Source organism: Pleurodeles waltl, chromosome 1_2 (assembly GCF_031143425.1).
Source record: "Pleurodeles waltl isolate 20211129_DDA chromosome 1_2, aPleWal1.hap1.20221129, whole genome shotgun sequence".
Classification (NCBI taxonomy): domain Eukaryota; kingdom Metazoa; phylum Chordata; class Amphibia; order Caudata; family Salamandridae; genus Pleurodeles; species Pleurodeles waltl.
The window spans coordinates 670,177,141-670,201,346 of NC_090437.1; the positions used below are offsets into that span (position 1 = coordinate 670,177,141).

Genomic DNA, 24,206 nt, shown 5'->3' on the forward strand with positions numbered 1-24,206 from the left:
CCATCAGGATGCAATTCAAACAGTACTCTACTGAGAAGGGAGGGATCCAAAGAAACAGTCCGTGTGATGAATAAGTACAGTAGCTGCACTGCACTATAGTAGACCCAAGTGATGCAAAGTGTCTTGAAGGCAACCCGACCTGAGATAGGCACTCGATGCATGGCATTCCATGCAGGTGAGATAATAAATAGTCTGTGCACCCCTTTCCTAACTAAAAGGCAAGCTACAGCGCATCGTAAGTGAAGGTTAACACAGCGTTCCATAAGTGTAACTGCTGTGACTGATTCAGATGTGGGAGCCTATTGGCTGATCCTGAATAAATTAAGTGTATTTCGGCATAGTTCTAATAGTTAATGTGAAACTGATTAGTCTGCGTATTTCTGGGTGCAGTCTAACCCAGTTAGGCTTTGTGACCTGCATTTCTTTATTATACTACCATTCCCCATTCATCTGCTTAATGCACACTTAACCCACAAAGTCCTACGTAACTGAAACACTTTACTGTCACAGTCCAATCGCCCAAAGATCAGCCAACTAGCTGGGTACGAACCTTTACATCATTGCTGCAACTTTGTGATTGGCACCATCCTCTGAGAGAATCATCCTTTTGTTAAGTGCACAAGAGCATCAGGTTTGCATCTGCTTTTGTATGCCTACCATCTAGAGCAATCCCTACCTACACTCTGACATCCAAAATCAATTTGAGAGATTTTTTTTTTATTCTGGCATTATTTTGAAATATTAGATTTTTTTTATTTTTTTGTTTTTTAGAAAAGTTTAAGATTAATTTATAGTTTGAATGCACTAAACAAGTAAACTGTCAGTTTTCACATATGAACGGCGCCAGCAATTCATAGTGAGCATTCACATTCTTGATTCTGGGAGGGGTACAATTAGAAATTGTTTCTTTTAGAATCCTATTTTCCGTATAATCCTGTTGTCTTCAAATGTATCTGTCAGTGAACTCATGATACTCCCCCTTGTATAATCACGCCCCAGCTTTTGCATCTCTATACATGCTACCTCATGGGGAGAATAAATCAATATATACATAATGCTCTAGATAGCCATATGGATATCATGTTACATTTAAAAAAAAATCTGAAGAATAGATTAAACATTTTTGCATTTCAACCTTAATGTCTTAGACTTTATTTTGGTAGCACAACTGCTTGATGCACAATGCCTGGATGTGGGATTTTGATGTAAATAAAATAATTGTGTGTATATATACGTGTGTGGAAATCCATGTTCGATGGCATGTGTGGCTGTAGAAACACTTGCTCTGCATATTCCTGCTATCTAGTGTTGGGTCTGGAGTGTTGCAAGTTCTTTTTCTTCAAAGAAGTGTTTCGAGCACAGGATCAGGTGACTCCTCCTTCTCAGTGATACTGCGCATTGGCATTGACTACTTTGTTAGTTTGTTTTTCCTCCGCTGTCGAGTTTGGAGGTGTTTATCTTCTCTCTATCTTTTGACTCGCTCCAGTTCAAAATCTTTTTTTCTGTCCTCTCTTTTTCAATGGCATAGTATCTTGATTGCGCATTCCTAGCTTCTCCTTCGTCTTGATTTGTTGATCTGGGCACCGACTGTGCGGCCTTTGGGGCGTCCTTGCCCATCTCAGGCCTACATCACCACACGGCGCCAACCATTATGCTGAGCTGATGCAACAAATGCCATTTTGTTTCTGTTCTCGGTGCCATGCTAAATATCCCACCACTGACCAACATTTGGTGTGTAACTTGTGCCTCTCTGACCCCCCACCCCCTCTGCCCTGCACTCCCCCACCACATCCACCTTCCCCCAATCACCAGGAAGCTACTACCTGTGATGTCTGCAGATCCTTCTGGTTGAAGAAGACGCTTCGAGGTCGAAGAGCTCGTTAGATGGAGATGGTGCACAAGACTCCGGATGACACCCTGGACATCTTTGGGGAGGAACACGCCCAGGAGGTGCTTGAACAAGAGGAGGCCTTTTCGATCCTGGACTCCGACGTACAATCAAATATCAAAAGCCACAAGGTAACTTCCGCACAACCCGTGAGTACTGTGGCCACTCCTGTCCACCCTAAGACTATCAAAAAGCCCCTTGTAGAGATTGCCGGACTGCCACTGCCACAGGTTATGGCCGGATCTGAAATTTTTTTCAGCTGCCACGCCTCCCGGCTCAATTTAGAAAATAGCCAAGTCAAAGACAGTGTTTTCGGTTTCAACCTCCAGCACCTCAGTCCAGGATATTGCTGTAATCTCGGTCCGTACTTAGGCTCCGAGTTCATCTGCGCCTAGCTGACTAGCTACCACCTCCACTTTGGTGCTGACAAAATCACACCGACAAAAAACTTTAGTGCAGAAAACCACAGAACCAAGAATATCAGATCAGAAAGATTCCAGTCAGTCTTCAGTTACACCTTCACATTTGGAACCCATTTTGGAGACTATGGACTCTCGTCAGCGCTGCCTCCATATCCAGGAGGGTACAGGGCACATTATTGTTTGTACCCCTGTACTTTTCAAGAAGAACCTGTCTTTCCAAGAGGCCCTGGACACTTCTTCACCTCCAAAGAAGACTACCGAGGAAAATGCTACCAGCACACCTCGCAACCTTCTCCACCTCCTCCTGATCCACCTTCTCCACCCCCTCCTGATCCACCTTCTCCACCCCCTTCTCTTCCACCTCCTCATTCACCTGCCTCAACTACTGCAGGAGTTTATACCTGTCAGGGATCCCCTTTATACACTGGGGAAGATTTGGGTGGGACACAGCAGGACCCAGATCCATGGGCACATGTGACCCTGACCCCATACTAACCAATGACCCAGATTTGTACCCTGCATGCCCCGCACCACCAGAGGATAGTTCATCCTACCAGAAGGTAGTGGCAAGGGCAGTCACTTTCCACAACGTGAAGATGCACAGGGACCCTATTGAATAGGACTTCTGTTCGATACCCTTACATCTACCAATAGGGTTATCAGACTTCTCCATGTGCTACCTGGCATTCTTTGTCACGCTGATGAAGTTATCAAAGAGCCCATCCGCTCTAGGGTTATCATGCTAAAGTAGATAAGAAATATAAGCCTGTTTCCTCAGATTCACCATACATTAGGTCACAGGTCCCTACGGATTTCATAGTAGCCACCACTGCCTGAATATGTGCTAATAGCCAGGCCACAGGGGACTCTCCTCCTCCTGACAAGGAGAGTAAGAAATTAAATGCTGCAGTCAAGAGTGGCTGCACTCGTATGTAACCATTGGCATATTACCAATTCACAGGCTTTACTAGTTAGCGATGACCGGGCTTACTGGGATGAAATGGAGGCACCCCTCCAGTTTTGCCCAGAGGAGCATCACAAAAGAGGGCGGCAAATTGTTGCAGAGGGGAAACCATAAATAACAACTCCATACTCTGTGGCCTAGATGCCACAGATACAGCTGCATGCAGCATTAATACAAGTGTCTTGATAAGATAGCACACGTGGCTTCGATACTCTGGTTTCAAACTAAAGGTCCAGGAAGCGGTGATTAACATGCTTTTTGATAAGGAAAATCTTTCGGTCCTCTAGTGGATTCTACCCTTGAGAAGCTGAAAATAGATATGGACACAGCTAAAGCAATGGGTGCTCTACAATCCCCCACACAGAAGCACTTTTTTTATCATCCCGCCTTCTGAGGTGGTTACAAATCCACATCCTCCGAGGCGTCGACTTCCCAAACCAGACAAGCTCCACCATCCTATTCTAGAGGTTTCTATAGGGGTCCCTACAGAGGCAACAACAAATTTATTACGGACCTAGGTCTAAAGGACACCTACTTCCATATCCCCATCCCCTTTGCACACCGAAAATACCTAATATGTGTGTTTACAGGCAAACATTACCAGTTCAAAGTCCTGCCTTACAGAGCCACAACTGCTCCCAGGGTCTTCACAAAGTGCTTAGCAGTAGGTGCCACACACTTCAGAAGACAGAACATGCACATGTTCCCTTACCTAGACGACTGGCTCATCAAAGCCAACACATTACCACAGTGCCAATATCACACTCCGCTGACAGTGGACCTACTTCACATGCTGGACTTTACAGTCAACTTTGCCAAATCCAACCTCTAGCCCCCTTAGATAGAGCTCTGTCTAGGAGCTATTCTCAATGCAGAGTTGGTGCTAGCATACCCCAAGCTGGCTTGGGTTCACAGTTTTAATTCTCTTCTCCCCCAGTTTCTAGAGAATTGCACGTACACAGTCAGGACTATTATGCATCTGGTAAGGATGATGGCCTTCTGCATTGCTATTGTCCCCCATGCCAGACTCCACATGCGTTCCCTACAGCAGTGTCTGTCTCGTCAGTGGTCTCAGTCACAGGGTCACCTGGAAGATCTAGAGTTGTTAGACCGCTATACTCACCGCTCTCTGCAATGGTGGAGCACCCCCAACCTGTTGAAAGGGTGACCTTTTTTGGACCCTGTGCCTCAAGTCATTCTGACAACAGATGCATCACTGACGAGTTGGGGCTCTCACCTTCAAGACCTCACAGTACAGGGCCTTTGGGGATCTTGGGCACCAGTCCCTACATACCAGTTACCTCGAGCATCAGGTAGTAGTTATAGCCATGAAAGCATTTTTGATCTCCTGTCTCACAAGGCTGTCTTAGTCTTCACGGACAGCATGCCAGCCATGTACTACCTACAGAAACAAGGAGGGACATGTTGTCCCAATTGTCACAATTCTCTTAAACAATATGGAAGTGGGCTCTCCACTATGACATTCACCTGGTGGCAGATATCTCTTAGGAACTGACGATGACTTTGCAGACTAGCTCAGCAGGATGCAGCAGCAAGTCCACGAATGGGAACTATGCTGGCGAGTCCTTCAAAACCACTTCTTAAAGTGGGGAACTCCTCAGATAGACCTTTTTGCCACAGCAGAAAACGCAAAACGTTAAAGCTTCACCTCTAGGTACCCACACCCTCTATCCAAGGGCAATGGTTTATGAAGAAACTGGTCAGGGATATTTGCTTATGCTTTTCCACCTCTCCCTCTGATTTCATTTCGGGTTTGGATGATCAGGCAAACATCTCTCACCATGATCCTTGTAGTTCCCACTTGGGCACATCAGCCATCATTCACCACACTTACGGACCTCTCAGTAGTTCCACATGAGAAACTTCCCACCGGCCAGACCCTCTAACTCAAAATCAGGGACAGATCAGACATCCAGACTCCGAGTCACTCAACCTTGCGATTTGGCTCCTGAAATCATAGTTTGGTTATATAGGATTGCTTCTGGAGTGTATGGACGTTCTCAGAGAAGCTCGTAGACCCACAACCAGAGCATGTTATGCTGCAAAATGAAAACGTTTTGTATGCTGCTGCCAACCCAAATGTATTAATCCTATTAAAGCTATATAAAACATCTTGTTTGCTCCATTTACAGAAAGCAAATCTAGCTTACGATTCCACCCACTTACATCTCGCAGCTATGGGTGCATATCTACAGAACAGACTGCATACTTGTTCAGAATCCCAGTCGTCAAAGCTTTCATGGAAGGCCTTAAAAGTGTTATTCCACACAGACTGCCTCCTGCACCATCCTGGAACCTCATTATTGAGCTTACCAGGCTCATGGGCCCTCCTTTTCAGCCACTTCATTCATGTCGTCTTCAGTACCCTTCTTGGAAAGTAGCGTTCTTAGTCACCATCACATCACATCAATCAGACGTGTTAGTGAGTTCCAGGCCCTAACCTTGGAAGAATCTTTCTTCCAAATTCATAGAGACCCGAATTTCCTTCCTAAAGTGGCTTCTCAATTCCATATCAACCAATTAATTGAGCTACCAGTCTTCTTTCCACAGCCTGACTCTGTTGCAGAATGAGCTCTCCACACTCTAGATGTTAAATGAGCACTTATGTTTTGCATTGACAGAGCCAAAGACTTTAGGAAAACTAAACAGCTTTGTAGCTTTTTCACTACCTTACAAAGACATTCCAATATCCAAAATTAACATATCTAGATGAATAGTAAAGTGTATAACGCCTGCTGTGCTAAAACAAAGATACAGTTTTCTGTTACTCCTGGAGCACATTCTACTAGGCAAAAAGGAGCTATATGGCCTACAATGCATACATTTACAAAGCATTACTGTGTGGATGTACTTGAACGTCAGCAAGCCAGTGTAGGTCAAGCTGTGCTATGGGCACTTTTTCAGTCAACTGCAACTCCCACAGGCTAGCAACTGCTTTTATGGTGGGACTGCTTTACAGTCTATGCAGAGCATGTGTATCTACAGCCAAACATGCCATTGAACGGAAAATGCTACTTACCCAGTAAGCATTTGTTTGTGTCATATAGTGCTGTAGATTCGCATGTGCCCTCCCTCATCTGCGGACGCCCGTGGCAATTCCATTTACTTTATATTTATATATACTTGTACGTATGTAGTTACATTTGCATGGACATCTTTCTCTATACTTCCGCTACACTCCTTTTCTCACCGCCTGCGGGAAAACAAGGAGTCAATGTCCATGCGCAGGATCACCGAGAAGGAGTAGTCACTTGATCCTGCGACTCAAAATGCTTCTTCGAAGAAAAACAACTTGCAACACTCCGGACCCAACGCTAGATGACAGGAGTATGCAGAGCTTGAGAATCTACAGCACTACGTTCCACAAACAGACGCTTACTGGGTAAGTATCGTTTTCCTTTTCATATGCAGGCACACGTCTTTGATAATTATTTAATTTTCATAGACCTTAGTGAAATGGAACCGCCTTATCTCATGTTCCCATCATGTGGAGCTCATGCCCCATCGTTTTCTCTGTCTTCATTCATTTCAAATGGACCTCTTGTTGCACTACGGTGGGTATTGAAACATTTGTTCGTCTGCTGCAAGTAGTTTGCTGCAGCTGAATTACACTCAGGACTCGATACTGCCCTGTCCAGGGAACAAGCCATCCTGTGCATGTACACTTTCATAGTATGTTACAAAAGCAATATGGCCTTCATAGAAATGATTGTTACCTTTGCAGAGCAAGAGCGGGTCACCATCATTCAGGAGTTTTTCGACTTCCGCTACTGCTGGAAGTAAATGCAGGGGTTTGCAAAGCTCCGCCACATCCAGTGCAGTACCAAAGTAAGCAGTCCAGGAACTCTCATTTTAGCTGGATGCAGCTATTATCAGTAACTGCCCAGAGGTTGAAAGCACTGGTTTACATTACTAGCTTTCAGCCATTGCTAGAAGACCGCGTCTGCAACATCCTGTCTCTTAGGACCTGAGAAGGGACCTTTCTATCCCAGTACTTGAAAGTCATTCTGGGGCTGATGCCTGCTCCTTAAAGACAAACTGCCAAACTTCGATAAAGGTCGTCTTTGCACAAGAAGATATAAATCTGTGGCCTGGGACCAGCATTGGTAGTGAAGTTGGTACCAATGAGGTGTAGGACCTTGTTAAAAAGCACCCTGCATTCCATTTGGTAGTATTTTGCGGTAAAGCAAAGATTCACCATGCGTTCTCCTTTGACACTCCTGCTCTCCCCGAAGATTAAAGTGGCATGCGTGTTTTGATTGCAGCCCTTCTGTTTCATGCATGTCCTCTTTATTCAGCCCCATATGCTCAAATAGGCTGAAGGGAGGTGGAAGAATCCAAACTCTTGGCTCGCCATAATCAAGACCTCGATAAATCAATACTGTGCGTCCAGGTGGTTATCAGTGATAGTGTGGGCTGCCTCATTGAAAAGAGAAGGTGGCACACTTCTACCCTCTCCCCTCCCCCCTTACGGAGCAGGAAGTACAGACACCTCAGATCAATGGCAATATTTACCAATTGGCAGTGACTGGGGGTACAGTGCTATTGGGGTGATGGGAAGAAAGGGTGCGCACACATTGCAAGAGCTTAATAGTTTTTGACCAAGGGCAAAGGTATTGTTATCCTTGGCAAGAAGTCTGCAGAGGGAAACAGATGCTGCTGTTCAAGGACCTTTGATGCTTCTCGTTTTTTGGTTCCTGAATGTTGGATGTGCTTTAAATCGAAGGCATGAATTACGTTTTCATACTTTAAGCAGGAAGCACAGGGAAATATCAGCAACCTGCCTTTTGAATCAAAAGATCTATTTCCACTTCCCAGCATCCATTCCCCTCTGCCATCAGTTGCAACCTCTCTACACTTATAGGCTACACATTAGAATTTGAAATTGAGAGCATTTGTACCCACGCAAAGTACCTTGGAACGACTGCATATTGGGTGTGTGCCGTTGTTTATTACCAGCTGTTCTGGGCTTTGAAGAATAGATTTGAGAAGCAGTTTCTAGTCCCATCAGTGGTAGGGTACACCATTGGCGGGCAATAGGAGTACACCTTGGATTTATGAGTAAAAGTCACCACATAGGTATAGTTTTTTTTTAATTCACTGTTTGCTATACTATACATTGTAGGATGGAAAGAATAAAGTGACAGTGACAAGACTGTGCATTAATTCTTCCTTTCTTGCACCTTGAGGATGGTTATTAAAATATGTAGGGAGATCCTACTAGTGCAATAATGCCCCATTTCACAGTAAGATGGAGTGCTTGAAGCATCACTGCGGAAAACAAGTGGTGGCTGGGATGTTTCTTAAAAATCAGTGTTGTGTTTTACCTTTCAATACATTTACTCTTGCAATTGTACCCACTAACCAGAAACAATTGCTTGCATGTTTGTTTTCTAATTTAAATTTTATTTCCATTACCAATTAGCCACAAATTGTTTCTTCTTCCTCCTAGTTGATGTGCAAGCGGTTGCCTATGAAGAACCCAAGCACTGGTGCTCCATTGTCTACTATGAACTGAACAACCGTGTTGGCGAAGCCTTTCATGCCTCCTCCACAAGTGTGCTGGTGGATGGCTTCACTGACCCTTCTAATAATAAGAACCGGTTCTGCCTTGGATTGCTCTCCAACGTTAACCGCAATTCCACAATTGAGAACACGAGGCGGCATATTGGCAAAGGTGCGTTCGCTTTCACCACTTTCTCTTTCTTTTTGGCAGATGTTTATTAAACTGTTCGCACCCACCTGCCCCCTCAGGAGTAGTGTTTTTGATAATTGTGGCATAAGGTGGTGAATTGTTTAGGTACATAAGATAGTTTTCCTGGATCTATCTAGACTGATTGTACAAGTGAATGAGGACAACATCAGTCTAGATAGTATAGTGCTGTAAAAGTAATTTTAGGTTTAAGTTTATTACTGTTTTAGTCTCATCAGTAATTACTGTTCATATGTGTTTTTACCTGAAGAACATCTGCTGTTTGGGGCATGAGCAGCATGTGAATTAGTCACGTTCTACATACTATGTGTAAATTCTAAGGTGCACATTTTTAGGAAAGCTCATTCTGTATTAGAACATTTTTCTCAAATGCCTGGATAAGGCCCTACATGCCCACTCCACTTAAAAAGAGCACAACCACTCATGACCTCCAGCCTGAATGTTTTTTATCTTGTGGTCACAGTGATGATCTAATCTCTTTAGCCTTCAATGCACAAAAAATCACAGGATGTCTGTGGTGAAAAATAGCCCCCATAATTTAGACTTTGTGTGTTAAATGTTTAATGCAGCAATTATTTTCTGCTTACATTTCTACATACAGCGCTCATTTTCCCCTCTGAACTTGATGTGCAATGTAAAAGTACCCTAAATGAAATATTCCATACTAGGGAAGTTGCAGATAAGTGTCTGTTGGGATGGAAATGTCACCTGCACGGTCTACAATCTTGTTTCCCTTGCTTCAGTGTGGAGCTGCGTGTATATCTGGTATATTGAACTACATTAGGGTGTGCTTTGAGGCCTAGGCCCGCCCTTTGACATTAATGTGGTCCTGGACATGTCCTGTGACTTTAAGGGGCGCACCAAGCCTGATCTCATTTACTTGACTGTGGACTACTATCTGTAGTATCTTGCATGATTTAGAACGGAACCTTTATAGCTCCCCGAGGTGTCTGCATCATTGTGTGACTTATCATTAGAATGGAATGCATGAAAGCTTGCATTAGGATGCTGGAGTTCACAGGTGCATGCAGAGGAATAAGGACATGCGATTTACAGCTCTTTATATGGCCTAGTCATTCAGCGGGTACCAGGCTGGGGAAGACGCTACAACTGGTGATGAGATAAGGGATAAGTAACCCGAAAAAGAAAGTGCTATCCTGGAGAGTGTGCAGTGATCCAAGGAACCTGCTCCTGCATGCCACGTGTGCTATCATCAAAGTCCTGAGTCGATGGTTGGTGTATGTGGAGTCAAATCGCACCTCCAGCTGGTGTGAAGCATGTAAATGGAAAGAAAGCTTCACTGAAACGTCAACGCTTCGCTGGTCAAGAAACTTCAACCAAGATCCTAGAAAAAGGTACCGTGCTGCCACGCAAAATAAAATGATATAATCTACGGACTGTTAACGCTAAAGGTGGATTCAACCAGGTTTACAAAGCACAATTCAAGACAATTATCAAATAGCTCTAAAGGCGGATCAACCAGGTATGAAACAATATAAACTAAAGTATACAAAAAATAAAGTAAAGGACTTATTGAGCCAGGAAAAGAGAATTTCTGCATCACAGCTGATGCTGGGCCCAAGAAAAAGCACAAGTTGTGCTAAAGCAATGGCCCATATTTACAGCAGCCAGAAACTCAGCAGAAAGCTGCTTTACTGATGGAACCCATCAAGGACAACCCTGAGACCGACCCCTTGCATGGCCAGAGAAGGGCACATGAATGGAACTGATCCTGATTTGAAGTCGGTGAGGCCAGAGAAAGTACTATTTTCGATGTCAGGGAGTTCCACACCGGCTTACAATGCTGCCACCTTTTTCCAACCACTATTCGACCCCACCAGAAAGCAAGATATTGGTGATAGATGGACTACATGGATAGAGACATTGGAAGATTTCATTGATGCACTTAGAGACTGATAGCAGGAAGATTATCAAATATCTAAAAAATCTTGCTGGTGACGGTATGAAAGAAGTCATAAAGAAAATGCCGAGAAGTGATTAGGTCACATGCTGCCAGATTAAAAATGTGTTGAACCTCAAGTTCAATCCAGTACCAAACGTGTATTATGAACGATACAGGTTTGGCAAAACAATTGATGAATTAATGGAAAGATTAGTGGAAAGAACACTGTAAGTTCAATAAATGTAATGATGAAGCTATGCATCTTTGAGTGATCGATGGATGCTTGTCCGATTTATTCAGATGACGAATGCTGAGAGGAACTCTTAGTCTTTAACAAGTGGTGATGGCTGGCAGAGGTGAGGAATGTGGTGAGAGACAGGCTGCTGACTTGGAGGCCGGAGGTGCCCAGAGCGAGTCAGTCATGAGTGTGAAAAGTAATTCAAAATAAAAGTCTGAAGGACACACAGTAATGTATATATTCAAATAGATGTTCTGTTTCAGGTATGAGCATGTGTTTCTACATGAAGGAAGGTGTCCCGCCATTTGTCAGATATGCAGAGGTTGCGGTTAAGAGAACCGTTTTGTGAAGATGTGCAAAACAAAGGAAAAAGCAAGTGCATTGTGGCGAATAGACAAAATGACTGCCCGAACGTCCCTAGAGCAACGTTTGCGCACCCACAAGATCAAGCGGTGACATTAGTTGAGGCAAATAGATACTAAACGAAGTTGATTGTCATCTAAATCATCGTCATATAGTTCTTCAGCCTCAATAATAACTGAGAGCGAAGAAGGTGATTGCACCATGTCAGTCCTTACCTCATAACAACGTGCACTGGTTGCCTGTGAGGAGAAAAGTCAGACAAAGGAAAGTCGACAAGTCAAAATATCGAAATCATACAAACACTATCCAAAGATTACACTGAAAATAAATGGATGTGTAATGCCTTTCATCATCGCTAGTGGTGCATCGATAAATATGGCTGATGAAAAGTAAAATGAGATGTCTGTTACCGCAGCTCACACCATCAAAGATCAAAGTATACACTTGGGCTGCATCGACCACTATGATCTGTGTAACTACTCCCCAGAAGACAACACATTAAATTTGACTTGTGCTTTGCCTCAGATCTAAGTGCATGTTAGGCCTTTCGAATTGCATACTGCTAATTGTCCACATTTGTGAAATATCATGAAGTAGTGGTTTTATAGAAATATGCCCTCAGCCATAGTGACTGAGCTGTCCGCAAACTGAATTTGGTGATCATAGTATGTGGAATTTGTTTGCAACATTTGGGGGTGTCCAGGTGAGTTCAAGACTCAATTTAAAAGCTGGGTTTGCTGTAGTTATAGGTTCTGCATCAATAACTAATTGAATATTGGTTAGCAACTAGTAAAATTCTCATGCACTTCTTCCTTCAAGGTTTATTAGTTGTGTGCCAATAGAGGATGTCTTGGGTTAGGTGGCGTGATGTCTCATCCAAGACGTGAGCCTGTGCTCCTCTTGGACTGTTTCCTGTCTTCAGCATTTGTGATGAATCCTGTGGTTGATGTTGGTCCCTAGCTGTTGGTATCATGCCACCTGTGGTTTGTCATGTGCGTTCACATTTCTGAGGTTAGTCGATGGGATAAGTGTATGTCTTTTTACATTTAATCATACCAGGGAGGATGCTGCTGAAGCTTTGATGGTTGATAGTTCCAGTAAACGTTGAGGGTTTCATGAAAAACCTTCATATTGAATGTTTATATATCATTATTCTATATAACGCAAAGTTGGCACATCCAAAATAAACAGCACTTACAAGTTATCTTAAGACATCACAATAATGCCTCATGGCCGTTGGAGAGGATAAGTCAGATATGAACGAATCTGGCTGCTACAAGCAAGGAGGTACAAAGGCTTATGTCCAGCAAGCTGAAGAAACCAAATTCCAGTTTCATATGAACTCCATAAAGGGCTCACTGCCTTTGCTTTGGGCACTGGTTATGAGGCTTTCAAATTATATTAAGAGTAACAAGTAGTGAAAGTAAAACTTAGAGTTTTGGGAATATCACTGGTAGGACAGTTTCTTGTACCTGATTTAGTCTGTAAAATATTTTAACTTTGAGTTAAAATGGGACTTGACTATTGCTGAAACTAATGGTGTGTTAACTCAAAAAATGTGGTAGGTGGTCAGTTACTGCTGAGAAGATCATAACAGGAGTGTTTCACCGGGAATAAACAAAGTAAGATGTATCCCTGTCGTGTCTAATATTTCCTCCCTCATCTTTCCTGGACTTTCTTCATTTCTTCAAACACTCTCATCATCACTGTCAGGTGAGGGTGTATTAGGCGCTTTGAATATGGATTTCCTTTTGTCACTCATGTCTGACCCCTTCTGTGCCAATTTGAGACATGCAATACTATAGTGCAGTGGTTCCCAACCTGTGGTCCGGGGACCCCTGGGGGTCCGCGAAGCCTTCTCAGGGGGTCCACGAGAGCCTAGAAAATGTTTAAATATTGACAGATTTTGACAAATTAGGTCCCCAGCGTCCAGTAATGACTCAGGTGGGGGTCCCCGGATTCCCATGATGATTCAGTGGGGGTCCCTGGGTTCCATCAATGTTAAAGTGGGCGCCCACAGAAATCAAAAGGTTGGGAACCACTGCTATAGTGTCTTCTAAACGTATGGGTTGTGCCATATTTGCTGTCTAGTTAACTGTTGTTCAAGCTTGATCCTAGCTTTAGATAACCCTCCTCCCAACATTACTGTTAGCAGCTGCAAAAATAACTTTATTTTCCTACTGGCTGATAGCCGGCTCCCAGATACTGACTTCCCACAGCATAAGATACTCAGAATGTAATACTTTGACTGTATATTATGCCCTGTCCTCCTAGGCATCCTTCCCTGCCACGGCTATACTAACATGGAGTCCTCCAAGTATGGGCTGCACAATAGCTTAATATGTATGTTATAGTTTCACGGATTCCAGTTTGTGAATTCTACTTTTGAATTTAGCCTACTTTGGCAGCAGAATACCCCAATTCAGCTTTTTGCACCTTCTCGTATTGAGTATTTAATGTTCGCACACAGTGACTAGGACCATTCTTTAGTTTGATTTTCAGTAGAGTAAAGCTGCTGCATTTTGAAAATAGCAATTCGTGTTTCATTCTCTCATCTATCAGCAATGATCACAGATTATTTATTTTATATAATTTTGTTGTTCCAAAGTCACGACAACCCAAGGTTGACAGAGAACTTTACAGACATAGCAAAGAACACAATAACAAAATAAGAACAGTTACAAGATACAAAGATGAAAATCCATTGCTTTACAAGAGACAAGACTGTCTAGAACCATGTAAAACAGTTAAATGACCTTATATGGCAGAATAAAAAGACAGTAGGTGTGGCGAAGCCTAATAAAGGGGTTGTTATATCATACACTATCTATAGAACAGCAGGGTTACTGAATTGAAACTATGCTAAATAATCGTGAGCAGTCTGTGCCCATTGGTAGAAAAACAGTGGGCCTGACTAGTCACCGGAACTGGTTCAAAAAAGATCTTAAGCGACTTTGTCAGTAGATTTTGTCTTGCTTTGGCTTTTATTTCACTGTTTAAAACTTCAGGTTGAGTTATTTCAGATATCCCACCACCTGATAGCACCCTCTATGACTGATAGCTTGAGTGTTCTTTTCGTTCTGCCAATCTGGTTCTCTAGCATAAGTGTGTCTGGTCACTATTGTTATCACTGTCCAACTGAAACCGAGTTTTTGTTTGATAGGGAGTCTAAAGATTACCTTATTTGCATGTGTATTGAGGAATGTGGAGTAGAGTGAGAGCAAGTCGCCTGTGTGAGTCTAAACATGTGGTGGCAGCTTTGTCCACAACACATGGTCTAGATTGGAAATCCAATATCTGAATAGCTATAGCAGAATACATCTGTGTGGAAGGTCGTTAGATACACCCAAAAGTGCTCAAGGCATACAAGATTCCTTTACAGCTGACTTTTTTGTTGGGTCCAGGCAGCCTCTTAATAGGTCCCAACAGCATTTGGAGAGGTATCCTGGTATTGTGTTTATGTAGCAAATTAGTATTTCCCCGAACTTAACCTGCTGGTTATTTTTTAAAAAAATGTACCTACCAAATTACTTTAGAATAACTGTTGAGAAGGTTCCTTTCCAGACAAATACCTAGAAAACAGTTGCTAACCTTGAAGGTTCAACTTGAGCGCTTTTAGTAAAATTGCATGTTTTAAAATTGCATGTTTTGTGTTATCTAGGGGTCCAGTTCCTGAAAATGTATGATTTTCAGTTATATCACAGACGTTATCACGAGCTGTTAGCATTCAGTAACTCGTGCATCAGACAAGGCTAAAAAATAGTTTCTGGTAATTCATACTTGTCAATAATAAGAGCTTATCTATCAGTTAAGTTTTCATTGTTTTATTTCGCCTACTTGTCATTTAAAATTCAGAGACTTCATCTCCTAACCATACTCTGTCAGCATGTGTTTAAGTTTTTTTGTTTAGACAAATCTTTTCATGTTCCATAGCACTTCACGTGTAAGGGAGCACCATATGTCCAGCCCAACGTGTTTTCGAACCCTGCGTCCTCTCGGGCATACAAATGTGTGTATTTGACCTTATGCTTTTGTGTTGGAATAAAGTATCACGTTGCTAAGGTGTAAAGGAGTGCCCTCCTTGTATAATTTATATTGAACTTTTTTAAAGGGTTTTAAACATTTCCATTTCAGGGTTAATGCTCCATAAATTATGTAAAAAAGAAAATGAGGAATCTTTACTGTGCTAATACCTTGCTTAAAAACTTTGCTTGAAAAACAGACGGGTGAGGTGAGCAGATTTAGAGCTTTAGTGGCGTCGTATAGTGCTCCTTGTTAAGGAGCTGCTCTCCATCTAAAACTCTCAAACTACCTTGCATGCCCTACTTCCATTTCAGCATAATTTACGGGGGAACTCTAACCTGAAACGGCATTGTTTATTCTTATTTTGGGTTCTCCGTTGTATCTGGGCAAAGCTATACTTCTCTAGCGAGCTCTGAGAGGTTTCACTTTAAGTCGTCTTAAATGTTATTTTACCAGTTCAGTCAGTATTGCTGTGTCTGGAATGGTGAAAGGCTTTTCTCAATTTTTAACTCTGCAAGGATAGCACTTGCTTGTTCTGTGCTTAAAGACTCCCCTGGAGGTGAGCTGATTTAATGTCGTTGGTGTTGTAGAATCTTCTTCAAAGAAGCTACTAACCACCTAAAATGTGGTAACATCCCAGGGTTTCTATCTATCATCACAATGTGTTTACAAGTGGGTAATTGTTCATCCATTTGAATAAAATGTAAAAACATCTGTAAACATGGTGTATTGATAGGGAAAGGAACACTAGTTTGCATCTGCCTCCTCCCCTTTCCTGCTCAACGACTCGCTAAGCCCTTTTAGTAGATCTGCCAGATTACAATACAGACCTAATGTATCTGTTCTGCTTCTCCATACCCTATGCTTTCCACTATACTACTATTTATACTCCTATAATCACTGGATAACAGGCATTGGAAAGACAATAGGTTTGTTAAGATATTGCTTAAAATTTCGATTTGTCCAAACATATACAATAGACATTAAAAGTTAAAAATAAGTAATAAGTTAAAAATCTGCCAACTAGTGTTGGTATGTGAATATTTGCCAAAAAAGCCCTAGAAACATTCTGACACATAATATCATATCAAAGAAGTGCTAGGGCCTGATTACAACTTTGGAGTAGGTGTTAATCCGTCCCAAAAGTGACGGATATACCACCAGCCGTATTACGAGTCCATTATATCCTATGGAACTCGTAATACGGCTGGTGGTATATCCGTCACATTTGGGACGGATTAACACCTCCTCCAAAGTTGTAATCAGGCCCTTTGTCTCTTAAGCCCTGCCTCTATAGTGGACTAATTTTTCGGCAGACGTGCCCATTTGCAAAACGAGAATGCCGCCATTCGCAGTCGAGAGAGCCAATGGCTAAAGTGGCTTGACCCGTTGCCCATTGCTGTATGCTGCAGAGGGTTGAATCTAAATGTGAATGGCACATAAACAGACCAATGAACGAAGGGGGATGGCAGCCCCTGCCTGTATGTGCGGTTGTGTTTACTTTTCTTGTGAAGTTTTTGGAATACAACAGGATGGCGAGGCAACTAAAACTGTCTCTATGTCAGACCTAAAATGGGGTCTTCGAGATGAAAGGTGTTGGTAGTTCTTTAATGGGTAGCTTTGTGATTTCTCACCTGCTCCTATTCGTCCCTTGCTGCACCCTCCCTTTTCATCTAAAGCAGATCTGCCTCTAGCATTGCATTAAGCAAACAAATAGTCACATCATGACTGATGTGATTCAGTTCCTTTAAACAACACACACCAAACATCAAATAGAAGTACAGCTTCATGAGAGGGAGAGAGATGATGTGCTGACCTGATTAATGCCATGTGAAGTATACAAAGTTTATAACTGTTTTCACCCCAATCAATATATTATCCTATCTTTTTGTCACGCTGTTTCAGGATATACTTTTTATAGGACTGTGCCATTTTTAGAGCAGTTACAATAATGCTTAAAATGTATGTCTCACAAAGATCCATAGTTATTCAAACAGTATTTCACCTGTATGTACTACCTGCTGAATATGGAAAAAGTTCTAAAAACCAAAACAAAGAATTACTGAATACTTCGAGTGGTTTCTATTGTAGTATGACATGGTTTCCGTTATAACCCTCTCCTTTAGGTGTTCACCTCTACTATGTTGGAGGAGAAGTATATGCTGAATGTCTCAGTGATAGCAGTATTTTTGTACAAAGTCGGAATTGCAATTATCACCATGGCTTCCATCCAACAACAGTATGCAAGATACCCAGCGGCTGCAGTCTGAAGATTTTCAACAATCAAGAATTTGCACAGCTTTTGGCCCAGTCCGTAAACCATGGCTTTGAGACAGTCTACGAGCTTACAAAGATGTGCACTATTCGTATGAGTTTTGTGAAGGTGGGTAACGTATTGGATTCTTTCTGCAAAAGCTTATATATATATCCTTGTTTGTATTTCCGCAACCATTTAATTAGGTCTTAAATGATAGAGGATACTGTTGGAGGATAAACTATGCAACACTTTGGGCCGGGCTGGAAGATATGGTTTATTCGTTAAAAAAAAAAAAAAAAAAATTACACACCAACTTCTTTGTCCCTCTTTTGAGCCATGGCTCCATTATGCTTCCAGCATGTTTGATGTAGCAGAGATCTTCATTTTCCACTGCGGCATACTGTATAGCATACAGCATAGCTCAGTATAAAATCAGAGCCTTCTAATCCCATTTGCGATCTTCTGTAGTTAACTCTCATCGATGGCGGTTTACATCTTACTAACCATCAAGTACATTTTTCTGAAGTAAGCCTTCTCTTTACTTGTTTACTCTCGCCTTTCCGAAGCAAATTAAAGCAATGTAGTAAATATTTGAGCTATAGATTGGGACCCGCGTTCTTCACCTTCTGCTCAATTCAGTCTTTGGAAAAACAGACACTTTTGGCAAGAGAGTCTGTTTGCCAAATAACCAAACAACAACTTGTGGTGTAAACAGAAAGGGAAAGGAGCTAAAACGGTTTTAACAAGAAAAGCTGCTATAGTTATGGTACTATGATAAAAATACTTAAAACAACTACCGGTAAACTGCTGTGGCTTGCGGGAGATAATCGTGATCACTTGCTGGTAGAGTGGGCTCTTGTGGGAAAGTGATTTAGGATAAATGGCCGAGGAGAAGGCACATGCACTGCATTGTGACCTAGCCTTTAGGAGCAGGAATTGGGGATGCTACCATTACGGCGAACAAAAAAGTCAGTTGCTGCTGCAAACCATATCACAGCTTGTCCATGATGCTGACAGCCTAAAAGTGACCAATCTCTCTATTGATGGCTCTGTTCATTTGAGGTCCAATCCCAGATGGAGCACTTTCCTTTTAAATTGCACGAGTAATTTATCTCCTAACATGCATTTGAATGTGGATATTCTGATTGCCAGCACAACTTAAACTGAGCCAGCAAGGACAGTTTGTCTTCCACTGTAACAAAGATACACAACTGCAAGAGTCCCAGTACTGTAACTAAGTACAGTCTCATGAATGACCTTACCTGTCCTCACTTGGCCTTAAGTCACTTTTGCAGACTGACCGTGCAGCAGCTCTCTCAATCATGAGCGAAAACTGTCCTTTCCAGCATTAATGGGAATACTAACAGACTTCTGGATCCTGGAACAGTAATGCAGGGTAGGGTGCTGCAGTCTGATAGTATTTTTGTAATCCTCTTACAAAGAGTATCACTTTGGCAGCAGAGCACAAGGACTTCATAAGAGAGGTGTTCACTTTCCTCGTACAACAGAAATGTTGTACTGAAGGCTAGTTCCCCAGGGCCACCGCCTGTAAAGGATCATAAGAGAAGAAAACTTTGTAGAAAAAGAAGGAAGGTCGAGTAGAATCGCTGTGTGTCAGGCACCGTGAAAATGTGCCTTACGTCTTATTATAGGTGTGCCATCAGTTCCATGCGAGACCTCTGTTTATTTAAAGCACTTGCATTTGGCCTTAGTGTGATACTAGAGATCCGTCACAAAGTTCACTGTGACCATAGCAGCAACTCTGTAAGCAAAGAGTTGTATGCTTGTTACTTTTGGGTCAAGGGGTTAATAAAGAGAATTTTGCAGGAAACACGTCCCTGATGCAGTCCTGTGGTTTCACTGAAACCAGTCGCCATCTTTTCAAGGTTTTTTTCTCAGCACATGATCTCCTGCTGATCGCCTATAAGAGAAAGCCACAAGAGGAGTCAGTTGAATCACACAGTATTGGACTCTAATAACTTCTTACAGAATTATAATGTTTTATGTTGGAATCTAATTGAGACTCGTCCGGCTTTGTGCCATAGTTCATGACTATGGAGACCACTATAGCTTTTGTTGATGTCTCAAAAAAATCTATCAATGTAGCACATGTATGTAATTTCTTGTCTACGACAAAATAACCAAGTATGCTTTAGCAATCGACTGTTCTAAAATTGCTCAACACTGTTTGTAAAGCTTTTCTTTCCTTTTTCCCAATAGTAGAATAGGCTATGCATACTAACTGCCTTACATGCAAGACAATAATTCACAACCACTTCATTTTGCTTTAGTTTCTACAGGGCCAACAGAATGAAATTCAGATACAAGTAACCTCTACAATAATATGTGTGACATAAACAAATTAGGAACCATGCACCTTTCTGTGCAGGACGCAAGAGAAGTAATGCTCCTATTCCTAAAGGTTTATCGTAGACCATGCAGGGGGTCTGTGCTTTGAGTAGTGGAAGCTGACATCTTCACTAAAGGCATCTCTATTCAAATCCTGGGTCCATTAATTTCCTTTGTTAGGGAAAAAAATGGAGTGTTTCATGTGCACTGAAATAGCACTCTTAGAAATTAGCATGTGCTAGCTAAACCATATTGCTACCCCATCACATTCACAGAGTAGGTAAAAATTAAGCACGACTCTGAGGTCAGCCTTAATCCCAATTACCCCATTGTAGCCTTTTCCAGCCTGCACACTGGGCTGATTTGTGATTGTGTTTTTTCAGGTTCATCTGAGACCGAACTGCCAGGAGTCAGTGTCTGCCAGGCTTCTTAGTCTCTAGATTTTCTATCAAAGCTAGAAAACTGCCATTGCAATCAATCTCAAACTATAAAGGCAGGCCACCATTATAAAAATATTTGCATTAAAGTGGAAGTGATTTCATGTTCAGGTGTCGGAATGTGTGAGTGCACCACTCTGTTATACCTCATGCTAAATCAGCGGCTTTATGCAAAGTATAAAAAAGAACATATCTGCCTTTATCACTTATGCAAACCGAAAAGCACAGCCAGGCTTCCATTTTCAACATGGATGTTGTACGTGTAAATTTGTAAAACCAAATGACCATGTTAATCTCTAAGCTTGAAGTTTAGATCGCATCATGATGCTGTTTGTTGCTCCCAAACGACTATATTGAAGTAGCAGGCCCTATGTGTTTCTGATTTAATGGAGAATGGCATTTGTTTTTACTATAATGGATGGCATTTTAATACTTTTAAACAAGTTACTTACCTTTGGTAACGCCTTATCTGGTATAGACATATCCTAGTTGCAGATTCCTTACCTTAGAATTCTCCCCAGGCGTCAGAGTAAATCTGGAAGATTTTCATGAGCAGCACCCCCTGCGCACTGTTAGGTGCCACCGATCAGCTCCGCGTCCGTCATCATCCATGCCTGATATGACGTTGCGGGTCCTATGTAGACGACACCCTGGCACACTGACGTCAGTGTCTATTAACGGGTTTCCACGCCAGAAACACAGGGCCATAAAGAAACTGACTACTGGTGCATCCCTGAAAGGGGAGTCCCTGCCCCTGGAAATCAGTTCACAGCCTGGAAGGATGGGTGGGTTGGTAGGGAATCTGCAACTAGAATGTATTTGTATTTTGGTATTTATAAAGCACATTCCGGCCGTGGCATCGAAGTCCTAAGGCGAGAACAGTAAGTATCAAGGAGCATGAGGAGGACAGGGAAAAGAGATTACAGAGGAAAAAGCCAGGTTTTTACCAACCTCCTGAAGGTCAGAAAATGATGCTCTTTCCTTATATCCAAAGGAAGTGAATTCCACTGTTTAGCCGCAACAACCGTGAAGGCTTTATCTCCCCATCTAGCTCTACAAGTACGACAAACTTGAATCAAGTAAGCTTCTTTTGATCTGAGTTGCCGACTCTGCTTATACCAGCATAACCTTGAAGCCAAATAGTCAGCTCCGCCTCAATGTACAGACTTAAAAGTTAGACATAGAGTTCTGAATATAAGCCGATTCGCGACCGGTAGCCAATGCAGTAATTTCAAGCTATTGCTAGCAGAAGCCGAGTGAGGGAGATCTAAAATCAAGCAGGCCACAATATTTTGAATCAGCTGAAGCTTCTGCGACGATTTATCTAGATCGAACTGCAAAGAGTTGCAGTAATCCAATCTAGACATTACTAAAGTCAGGATGACTGCAATTCTTTCCTCCATCTGCAAGTAAGGAAGGATTTTTTTCAACATTTTCAGAGTCCAGAAACTAGTTTTAATAATGGAGTTCACTTGGGGCTTGAAGCACAGACAGTTGTCAAAAATGACTCCCTGGTTTCTGGTGGCAGTAATAGGAGCAGAAAGCTTGCCATACTCCGGAGGTCACCATCGAGAATTCCACAGCTCTTTACTGGAGCCGAACAACAAAAGTTCAGTTTTGTCACCATTCAACTTTAGCCAGTTCTGACCCATCCAGCGGTTGATCTCTCGCATGCAATTGTAAAACCGATCTGCCACTTCCTCCCAATTTTTTTTAAGAAACAGGGATAATCAATTGGGTATCATCAGCATATGAGGTGGGCATGAAACCATACAAACGAATCAGTCTGGCTAGAGGAGCAACATATAGATTGAATAAGGTGGGGCTAAGGGCAGAGCCTTGTGGAACACCACATGGCAGACAATACGCCGGGGCCCTGAAATCGGCCCAGCTCAATGCCATATCTCTAATCCCTGCTTGATGGACACGAGATACCATAATCTGAGGTGAGATGGTGTTAAATGCAGCAGATAAATCCAATAGGACTAGTACTGCTCCCTGCCCCTCATCCACTAACCTGCGAATAGTGTCCGAGGTGGTTATGAGCGTAGATTTGGTACTGTGGGCCTTCCTGAACCCATGTTGAGAAAAGTCTAAGCTTCCTGAGTTATGGAGAAAACTGGCTAACTCTTTATTAATGTGTTTCGCAAAGATCTTAGCCTGAATAGGGAGTAAAGAAATAGGCTGTAAGTTGCTCAAATCATGTGCTGCTCGGTCCGGTTTCTTTTTCAGAGGAATCGCCGTCGCTTCCCTCCAAGATGGACGAAAGACTGTGGAAAAAACCTCCTGAAAAACCGGAGCAAGAGCTGTGGCAACTAGTTCTGGAACCTGCTGTAGGATGTACGGGAGCAAGAAGACAAAAATATCCAGCAAGGATAGATATATATTAATATGTCTGAGTAAAAACCTTAATTTTTTACTGAAAAATAATTTCTTTATTCCAAACTAGAACAATTAGATCCTAAAGTCCAAATATCACCTGTACAAGAACATAACACATATATTAAAACAAATACAAAAACAAGAGCACCGTGAAACATAAAAAGAAGAACTGCTAAACCATCTAGTGGTAAGCAGTCGTATTTCCAGGTAGTGACTGTTGTGGGAAGAAAAGATCCTATGTAGTGAAAACAATTATTCACTAAGATGAAAGTTCAATCCATTCCCCAAATGATTCGATCTTATTCAAAGTTCCAAGAGCCACTCCTTCATTTGATATAGTCAATAGTAGGATGTACGGGAGGCAAGGATCATTCGAGAGCCTGACTTAATTCCCATTAAAAACTCTTTGATCCTATCTGGAGATAATGGCTGAAAGTTGGTAAGCAAAGGTATGTCATTATCTGAAGTGCTATTCGAGAAATCAAGAAGGCGTAAAGTCTCTTCAGAGTGATTAAAGCTCGAGTGAATATGTAAAATTTTATTTTCAAAAGTTGCCACCTTATTACAAAATTCTTGAGAATTATCCACCTCAGGGGAGGAAGGGGGCACCATCGATGCCCGTACCACACTAAACAATTCTCTAGGGGCAGTCAATGCCCTCTTAATCTTTAGAGTAAAATAATCTGATTTGGCCTTAAAACTAGCATCTTTATAAGCCTTCAGGACCATTCTAAGCTTATCTTTCTCCACTGAATTAGAAGCTAACTAACTTCCATCACCTTTCTCGCTGGCAATATTTTCTTTGTAAAAGCTTGAGGTCCTTAGTGAACAATGGGCATCTGATTTTTTTTTTTCTACCAGATAAGGTGTTACTGAAGGTAAGTAACTTGCTCATCTGATAGTCTTCTAGTTGCAGATTCTTTACCTTTGAATAGATACCCAAGCAATACCATCCACAGAGGTGGGTCTGCGAACCAAGTTCATACTAGAAAGTCCTGCAGGACAAAACGGGCAAAGTGCCCGTCCCTCTGGACCTGACTGTCCAGGCAGTAGTGTGTGCAGGGGTGTCCTGGTGGCCGCCTGGCAGATATTAAAGGCTTGAAGTCTGTGTGATAATGCAGTCGTTGCTGCTTTGGCTCTGGTAGAATGAGCACGCCGAACATTCAGGGGGTTGCCTCTTGGCCATTGCATACCAGATTTTTATACAGAGTAGGACCCATCTAGAGATGTTCCATTTCTGTCTGGC

General features: G+C 42.2%; 1 protein-coding gene across 1 annotated transcript in view; it reads left to right on the top strand.

Annotated features, from left to right (window-relative positions):
• Positions 1-24,206, top strand: part of SMAD1 (SMAD family member 1) — a 182,320-nt gene that overhangs the window by 135,510 nt on the left and 22,604 nt on the right. Inside the window, exons 5-6 of the mRNA XM_069242608.1 lie at positions 8,748-8,972; positions 17,662-17,918. Coding sequence (XP_069098709.1) covers positions 8,748-8,972; positions 17,662-17,918 — 482 coding nt within the window. The remainder of the gene's footprint in view (positions 1-8,747; positions 8,973-17,661; positions 17,919-24,206) is intronic.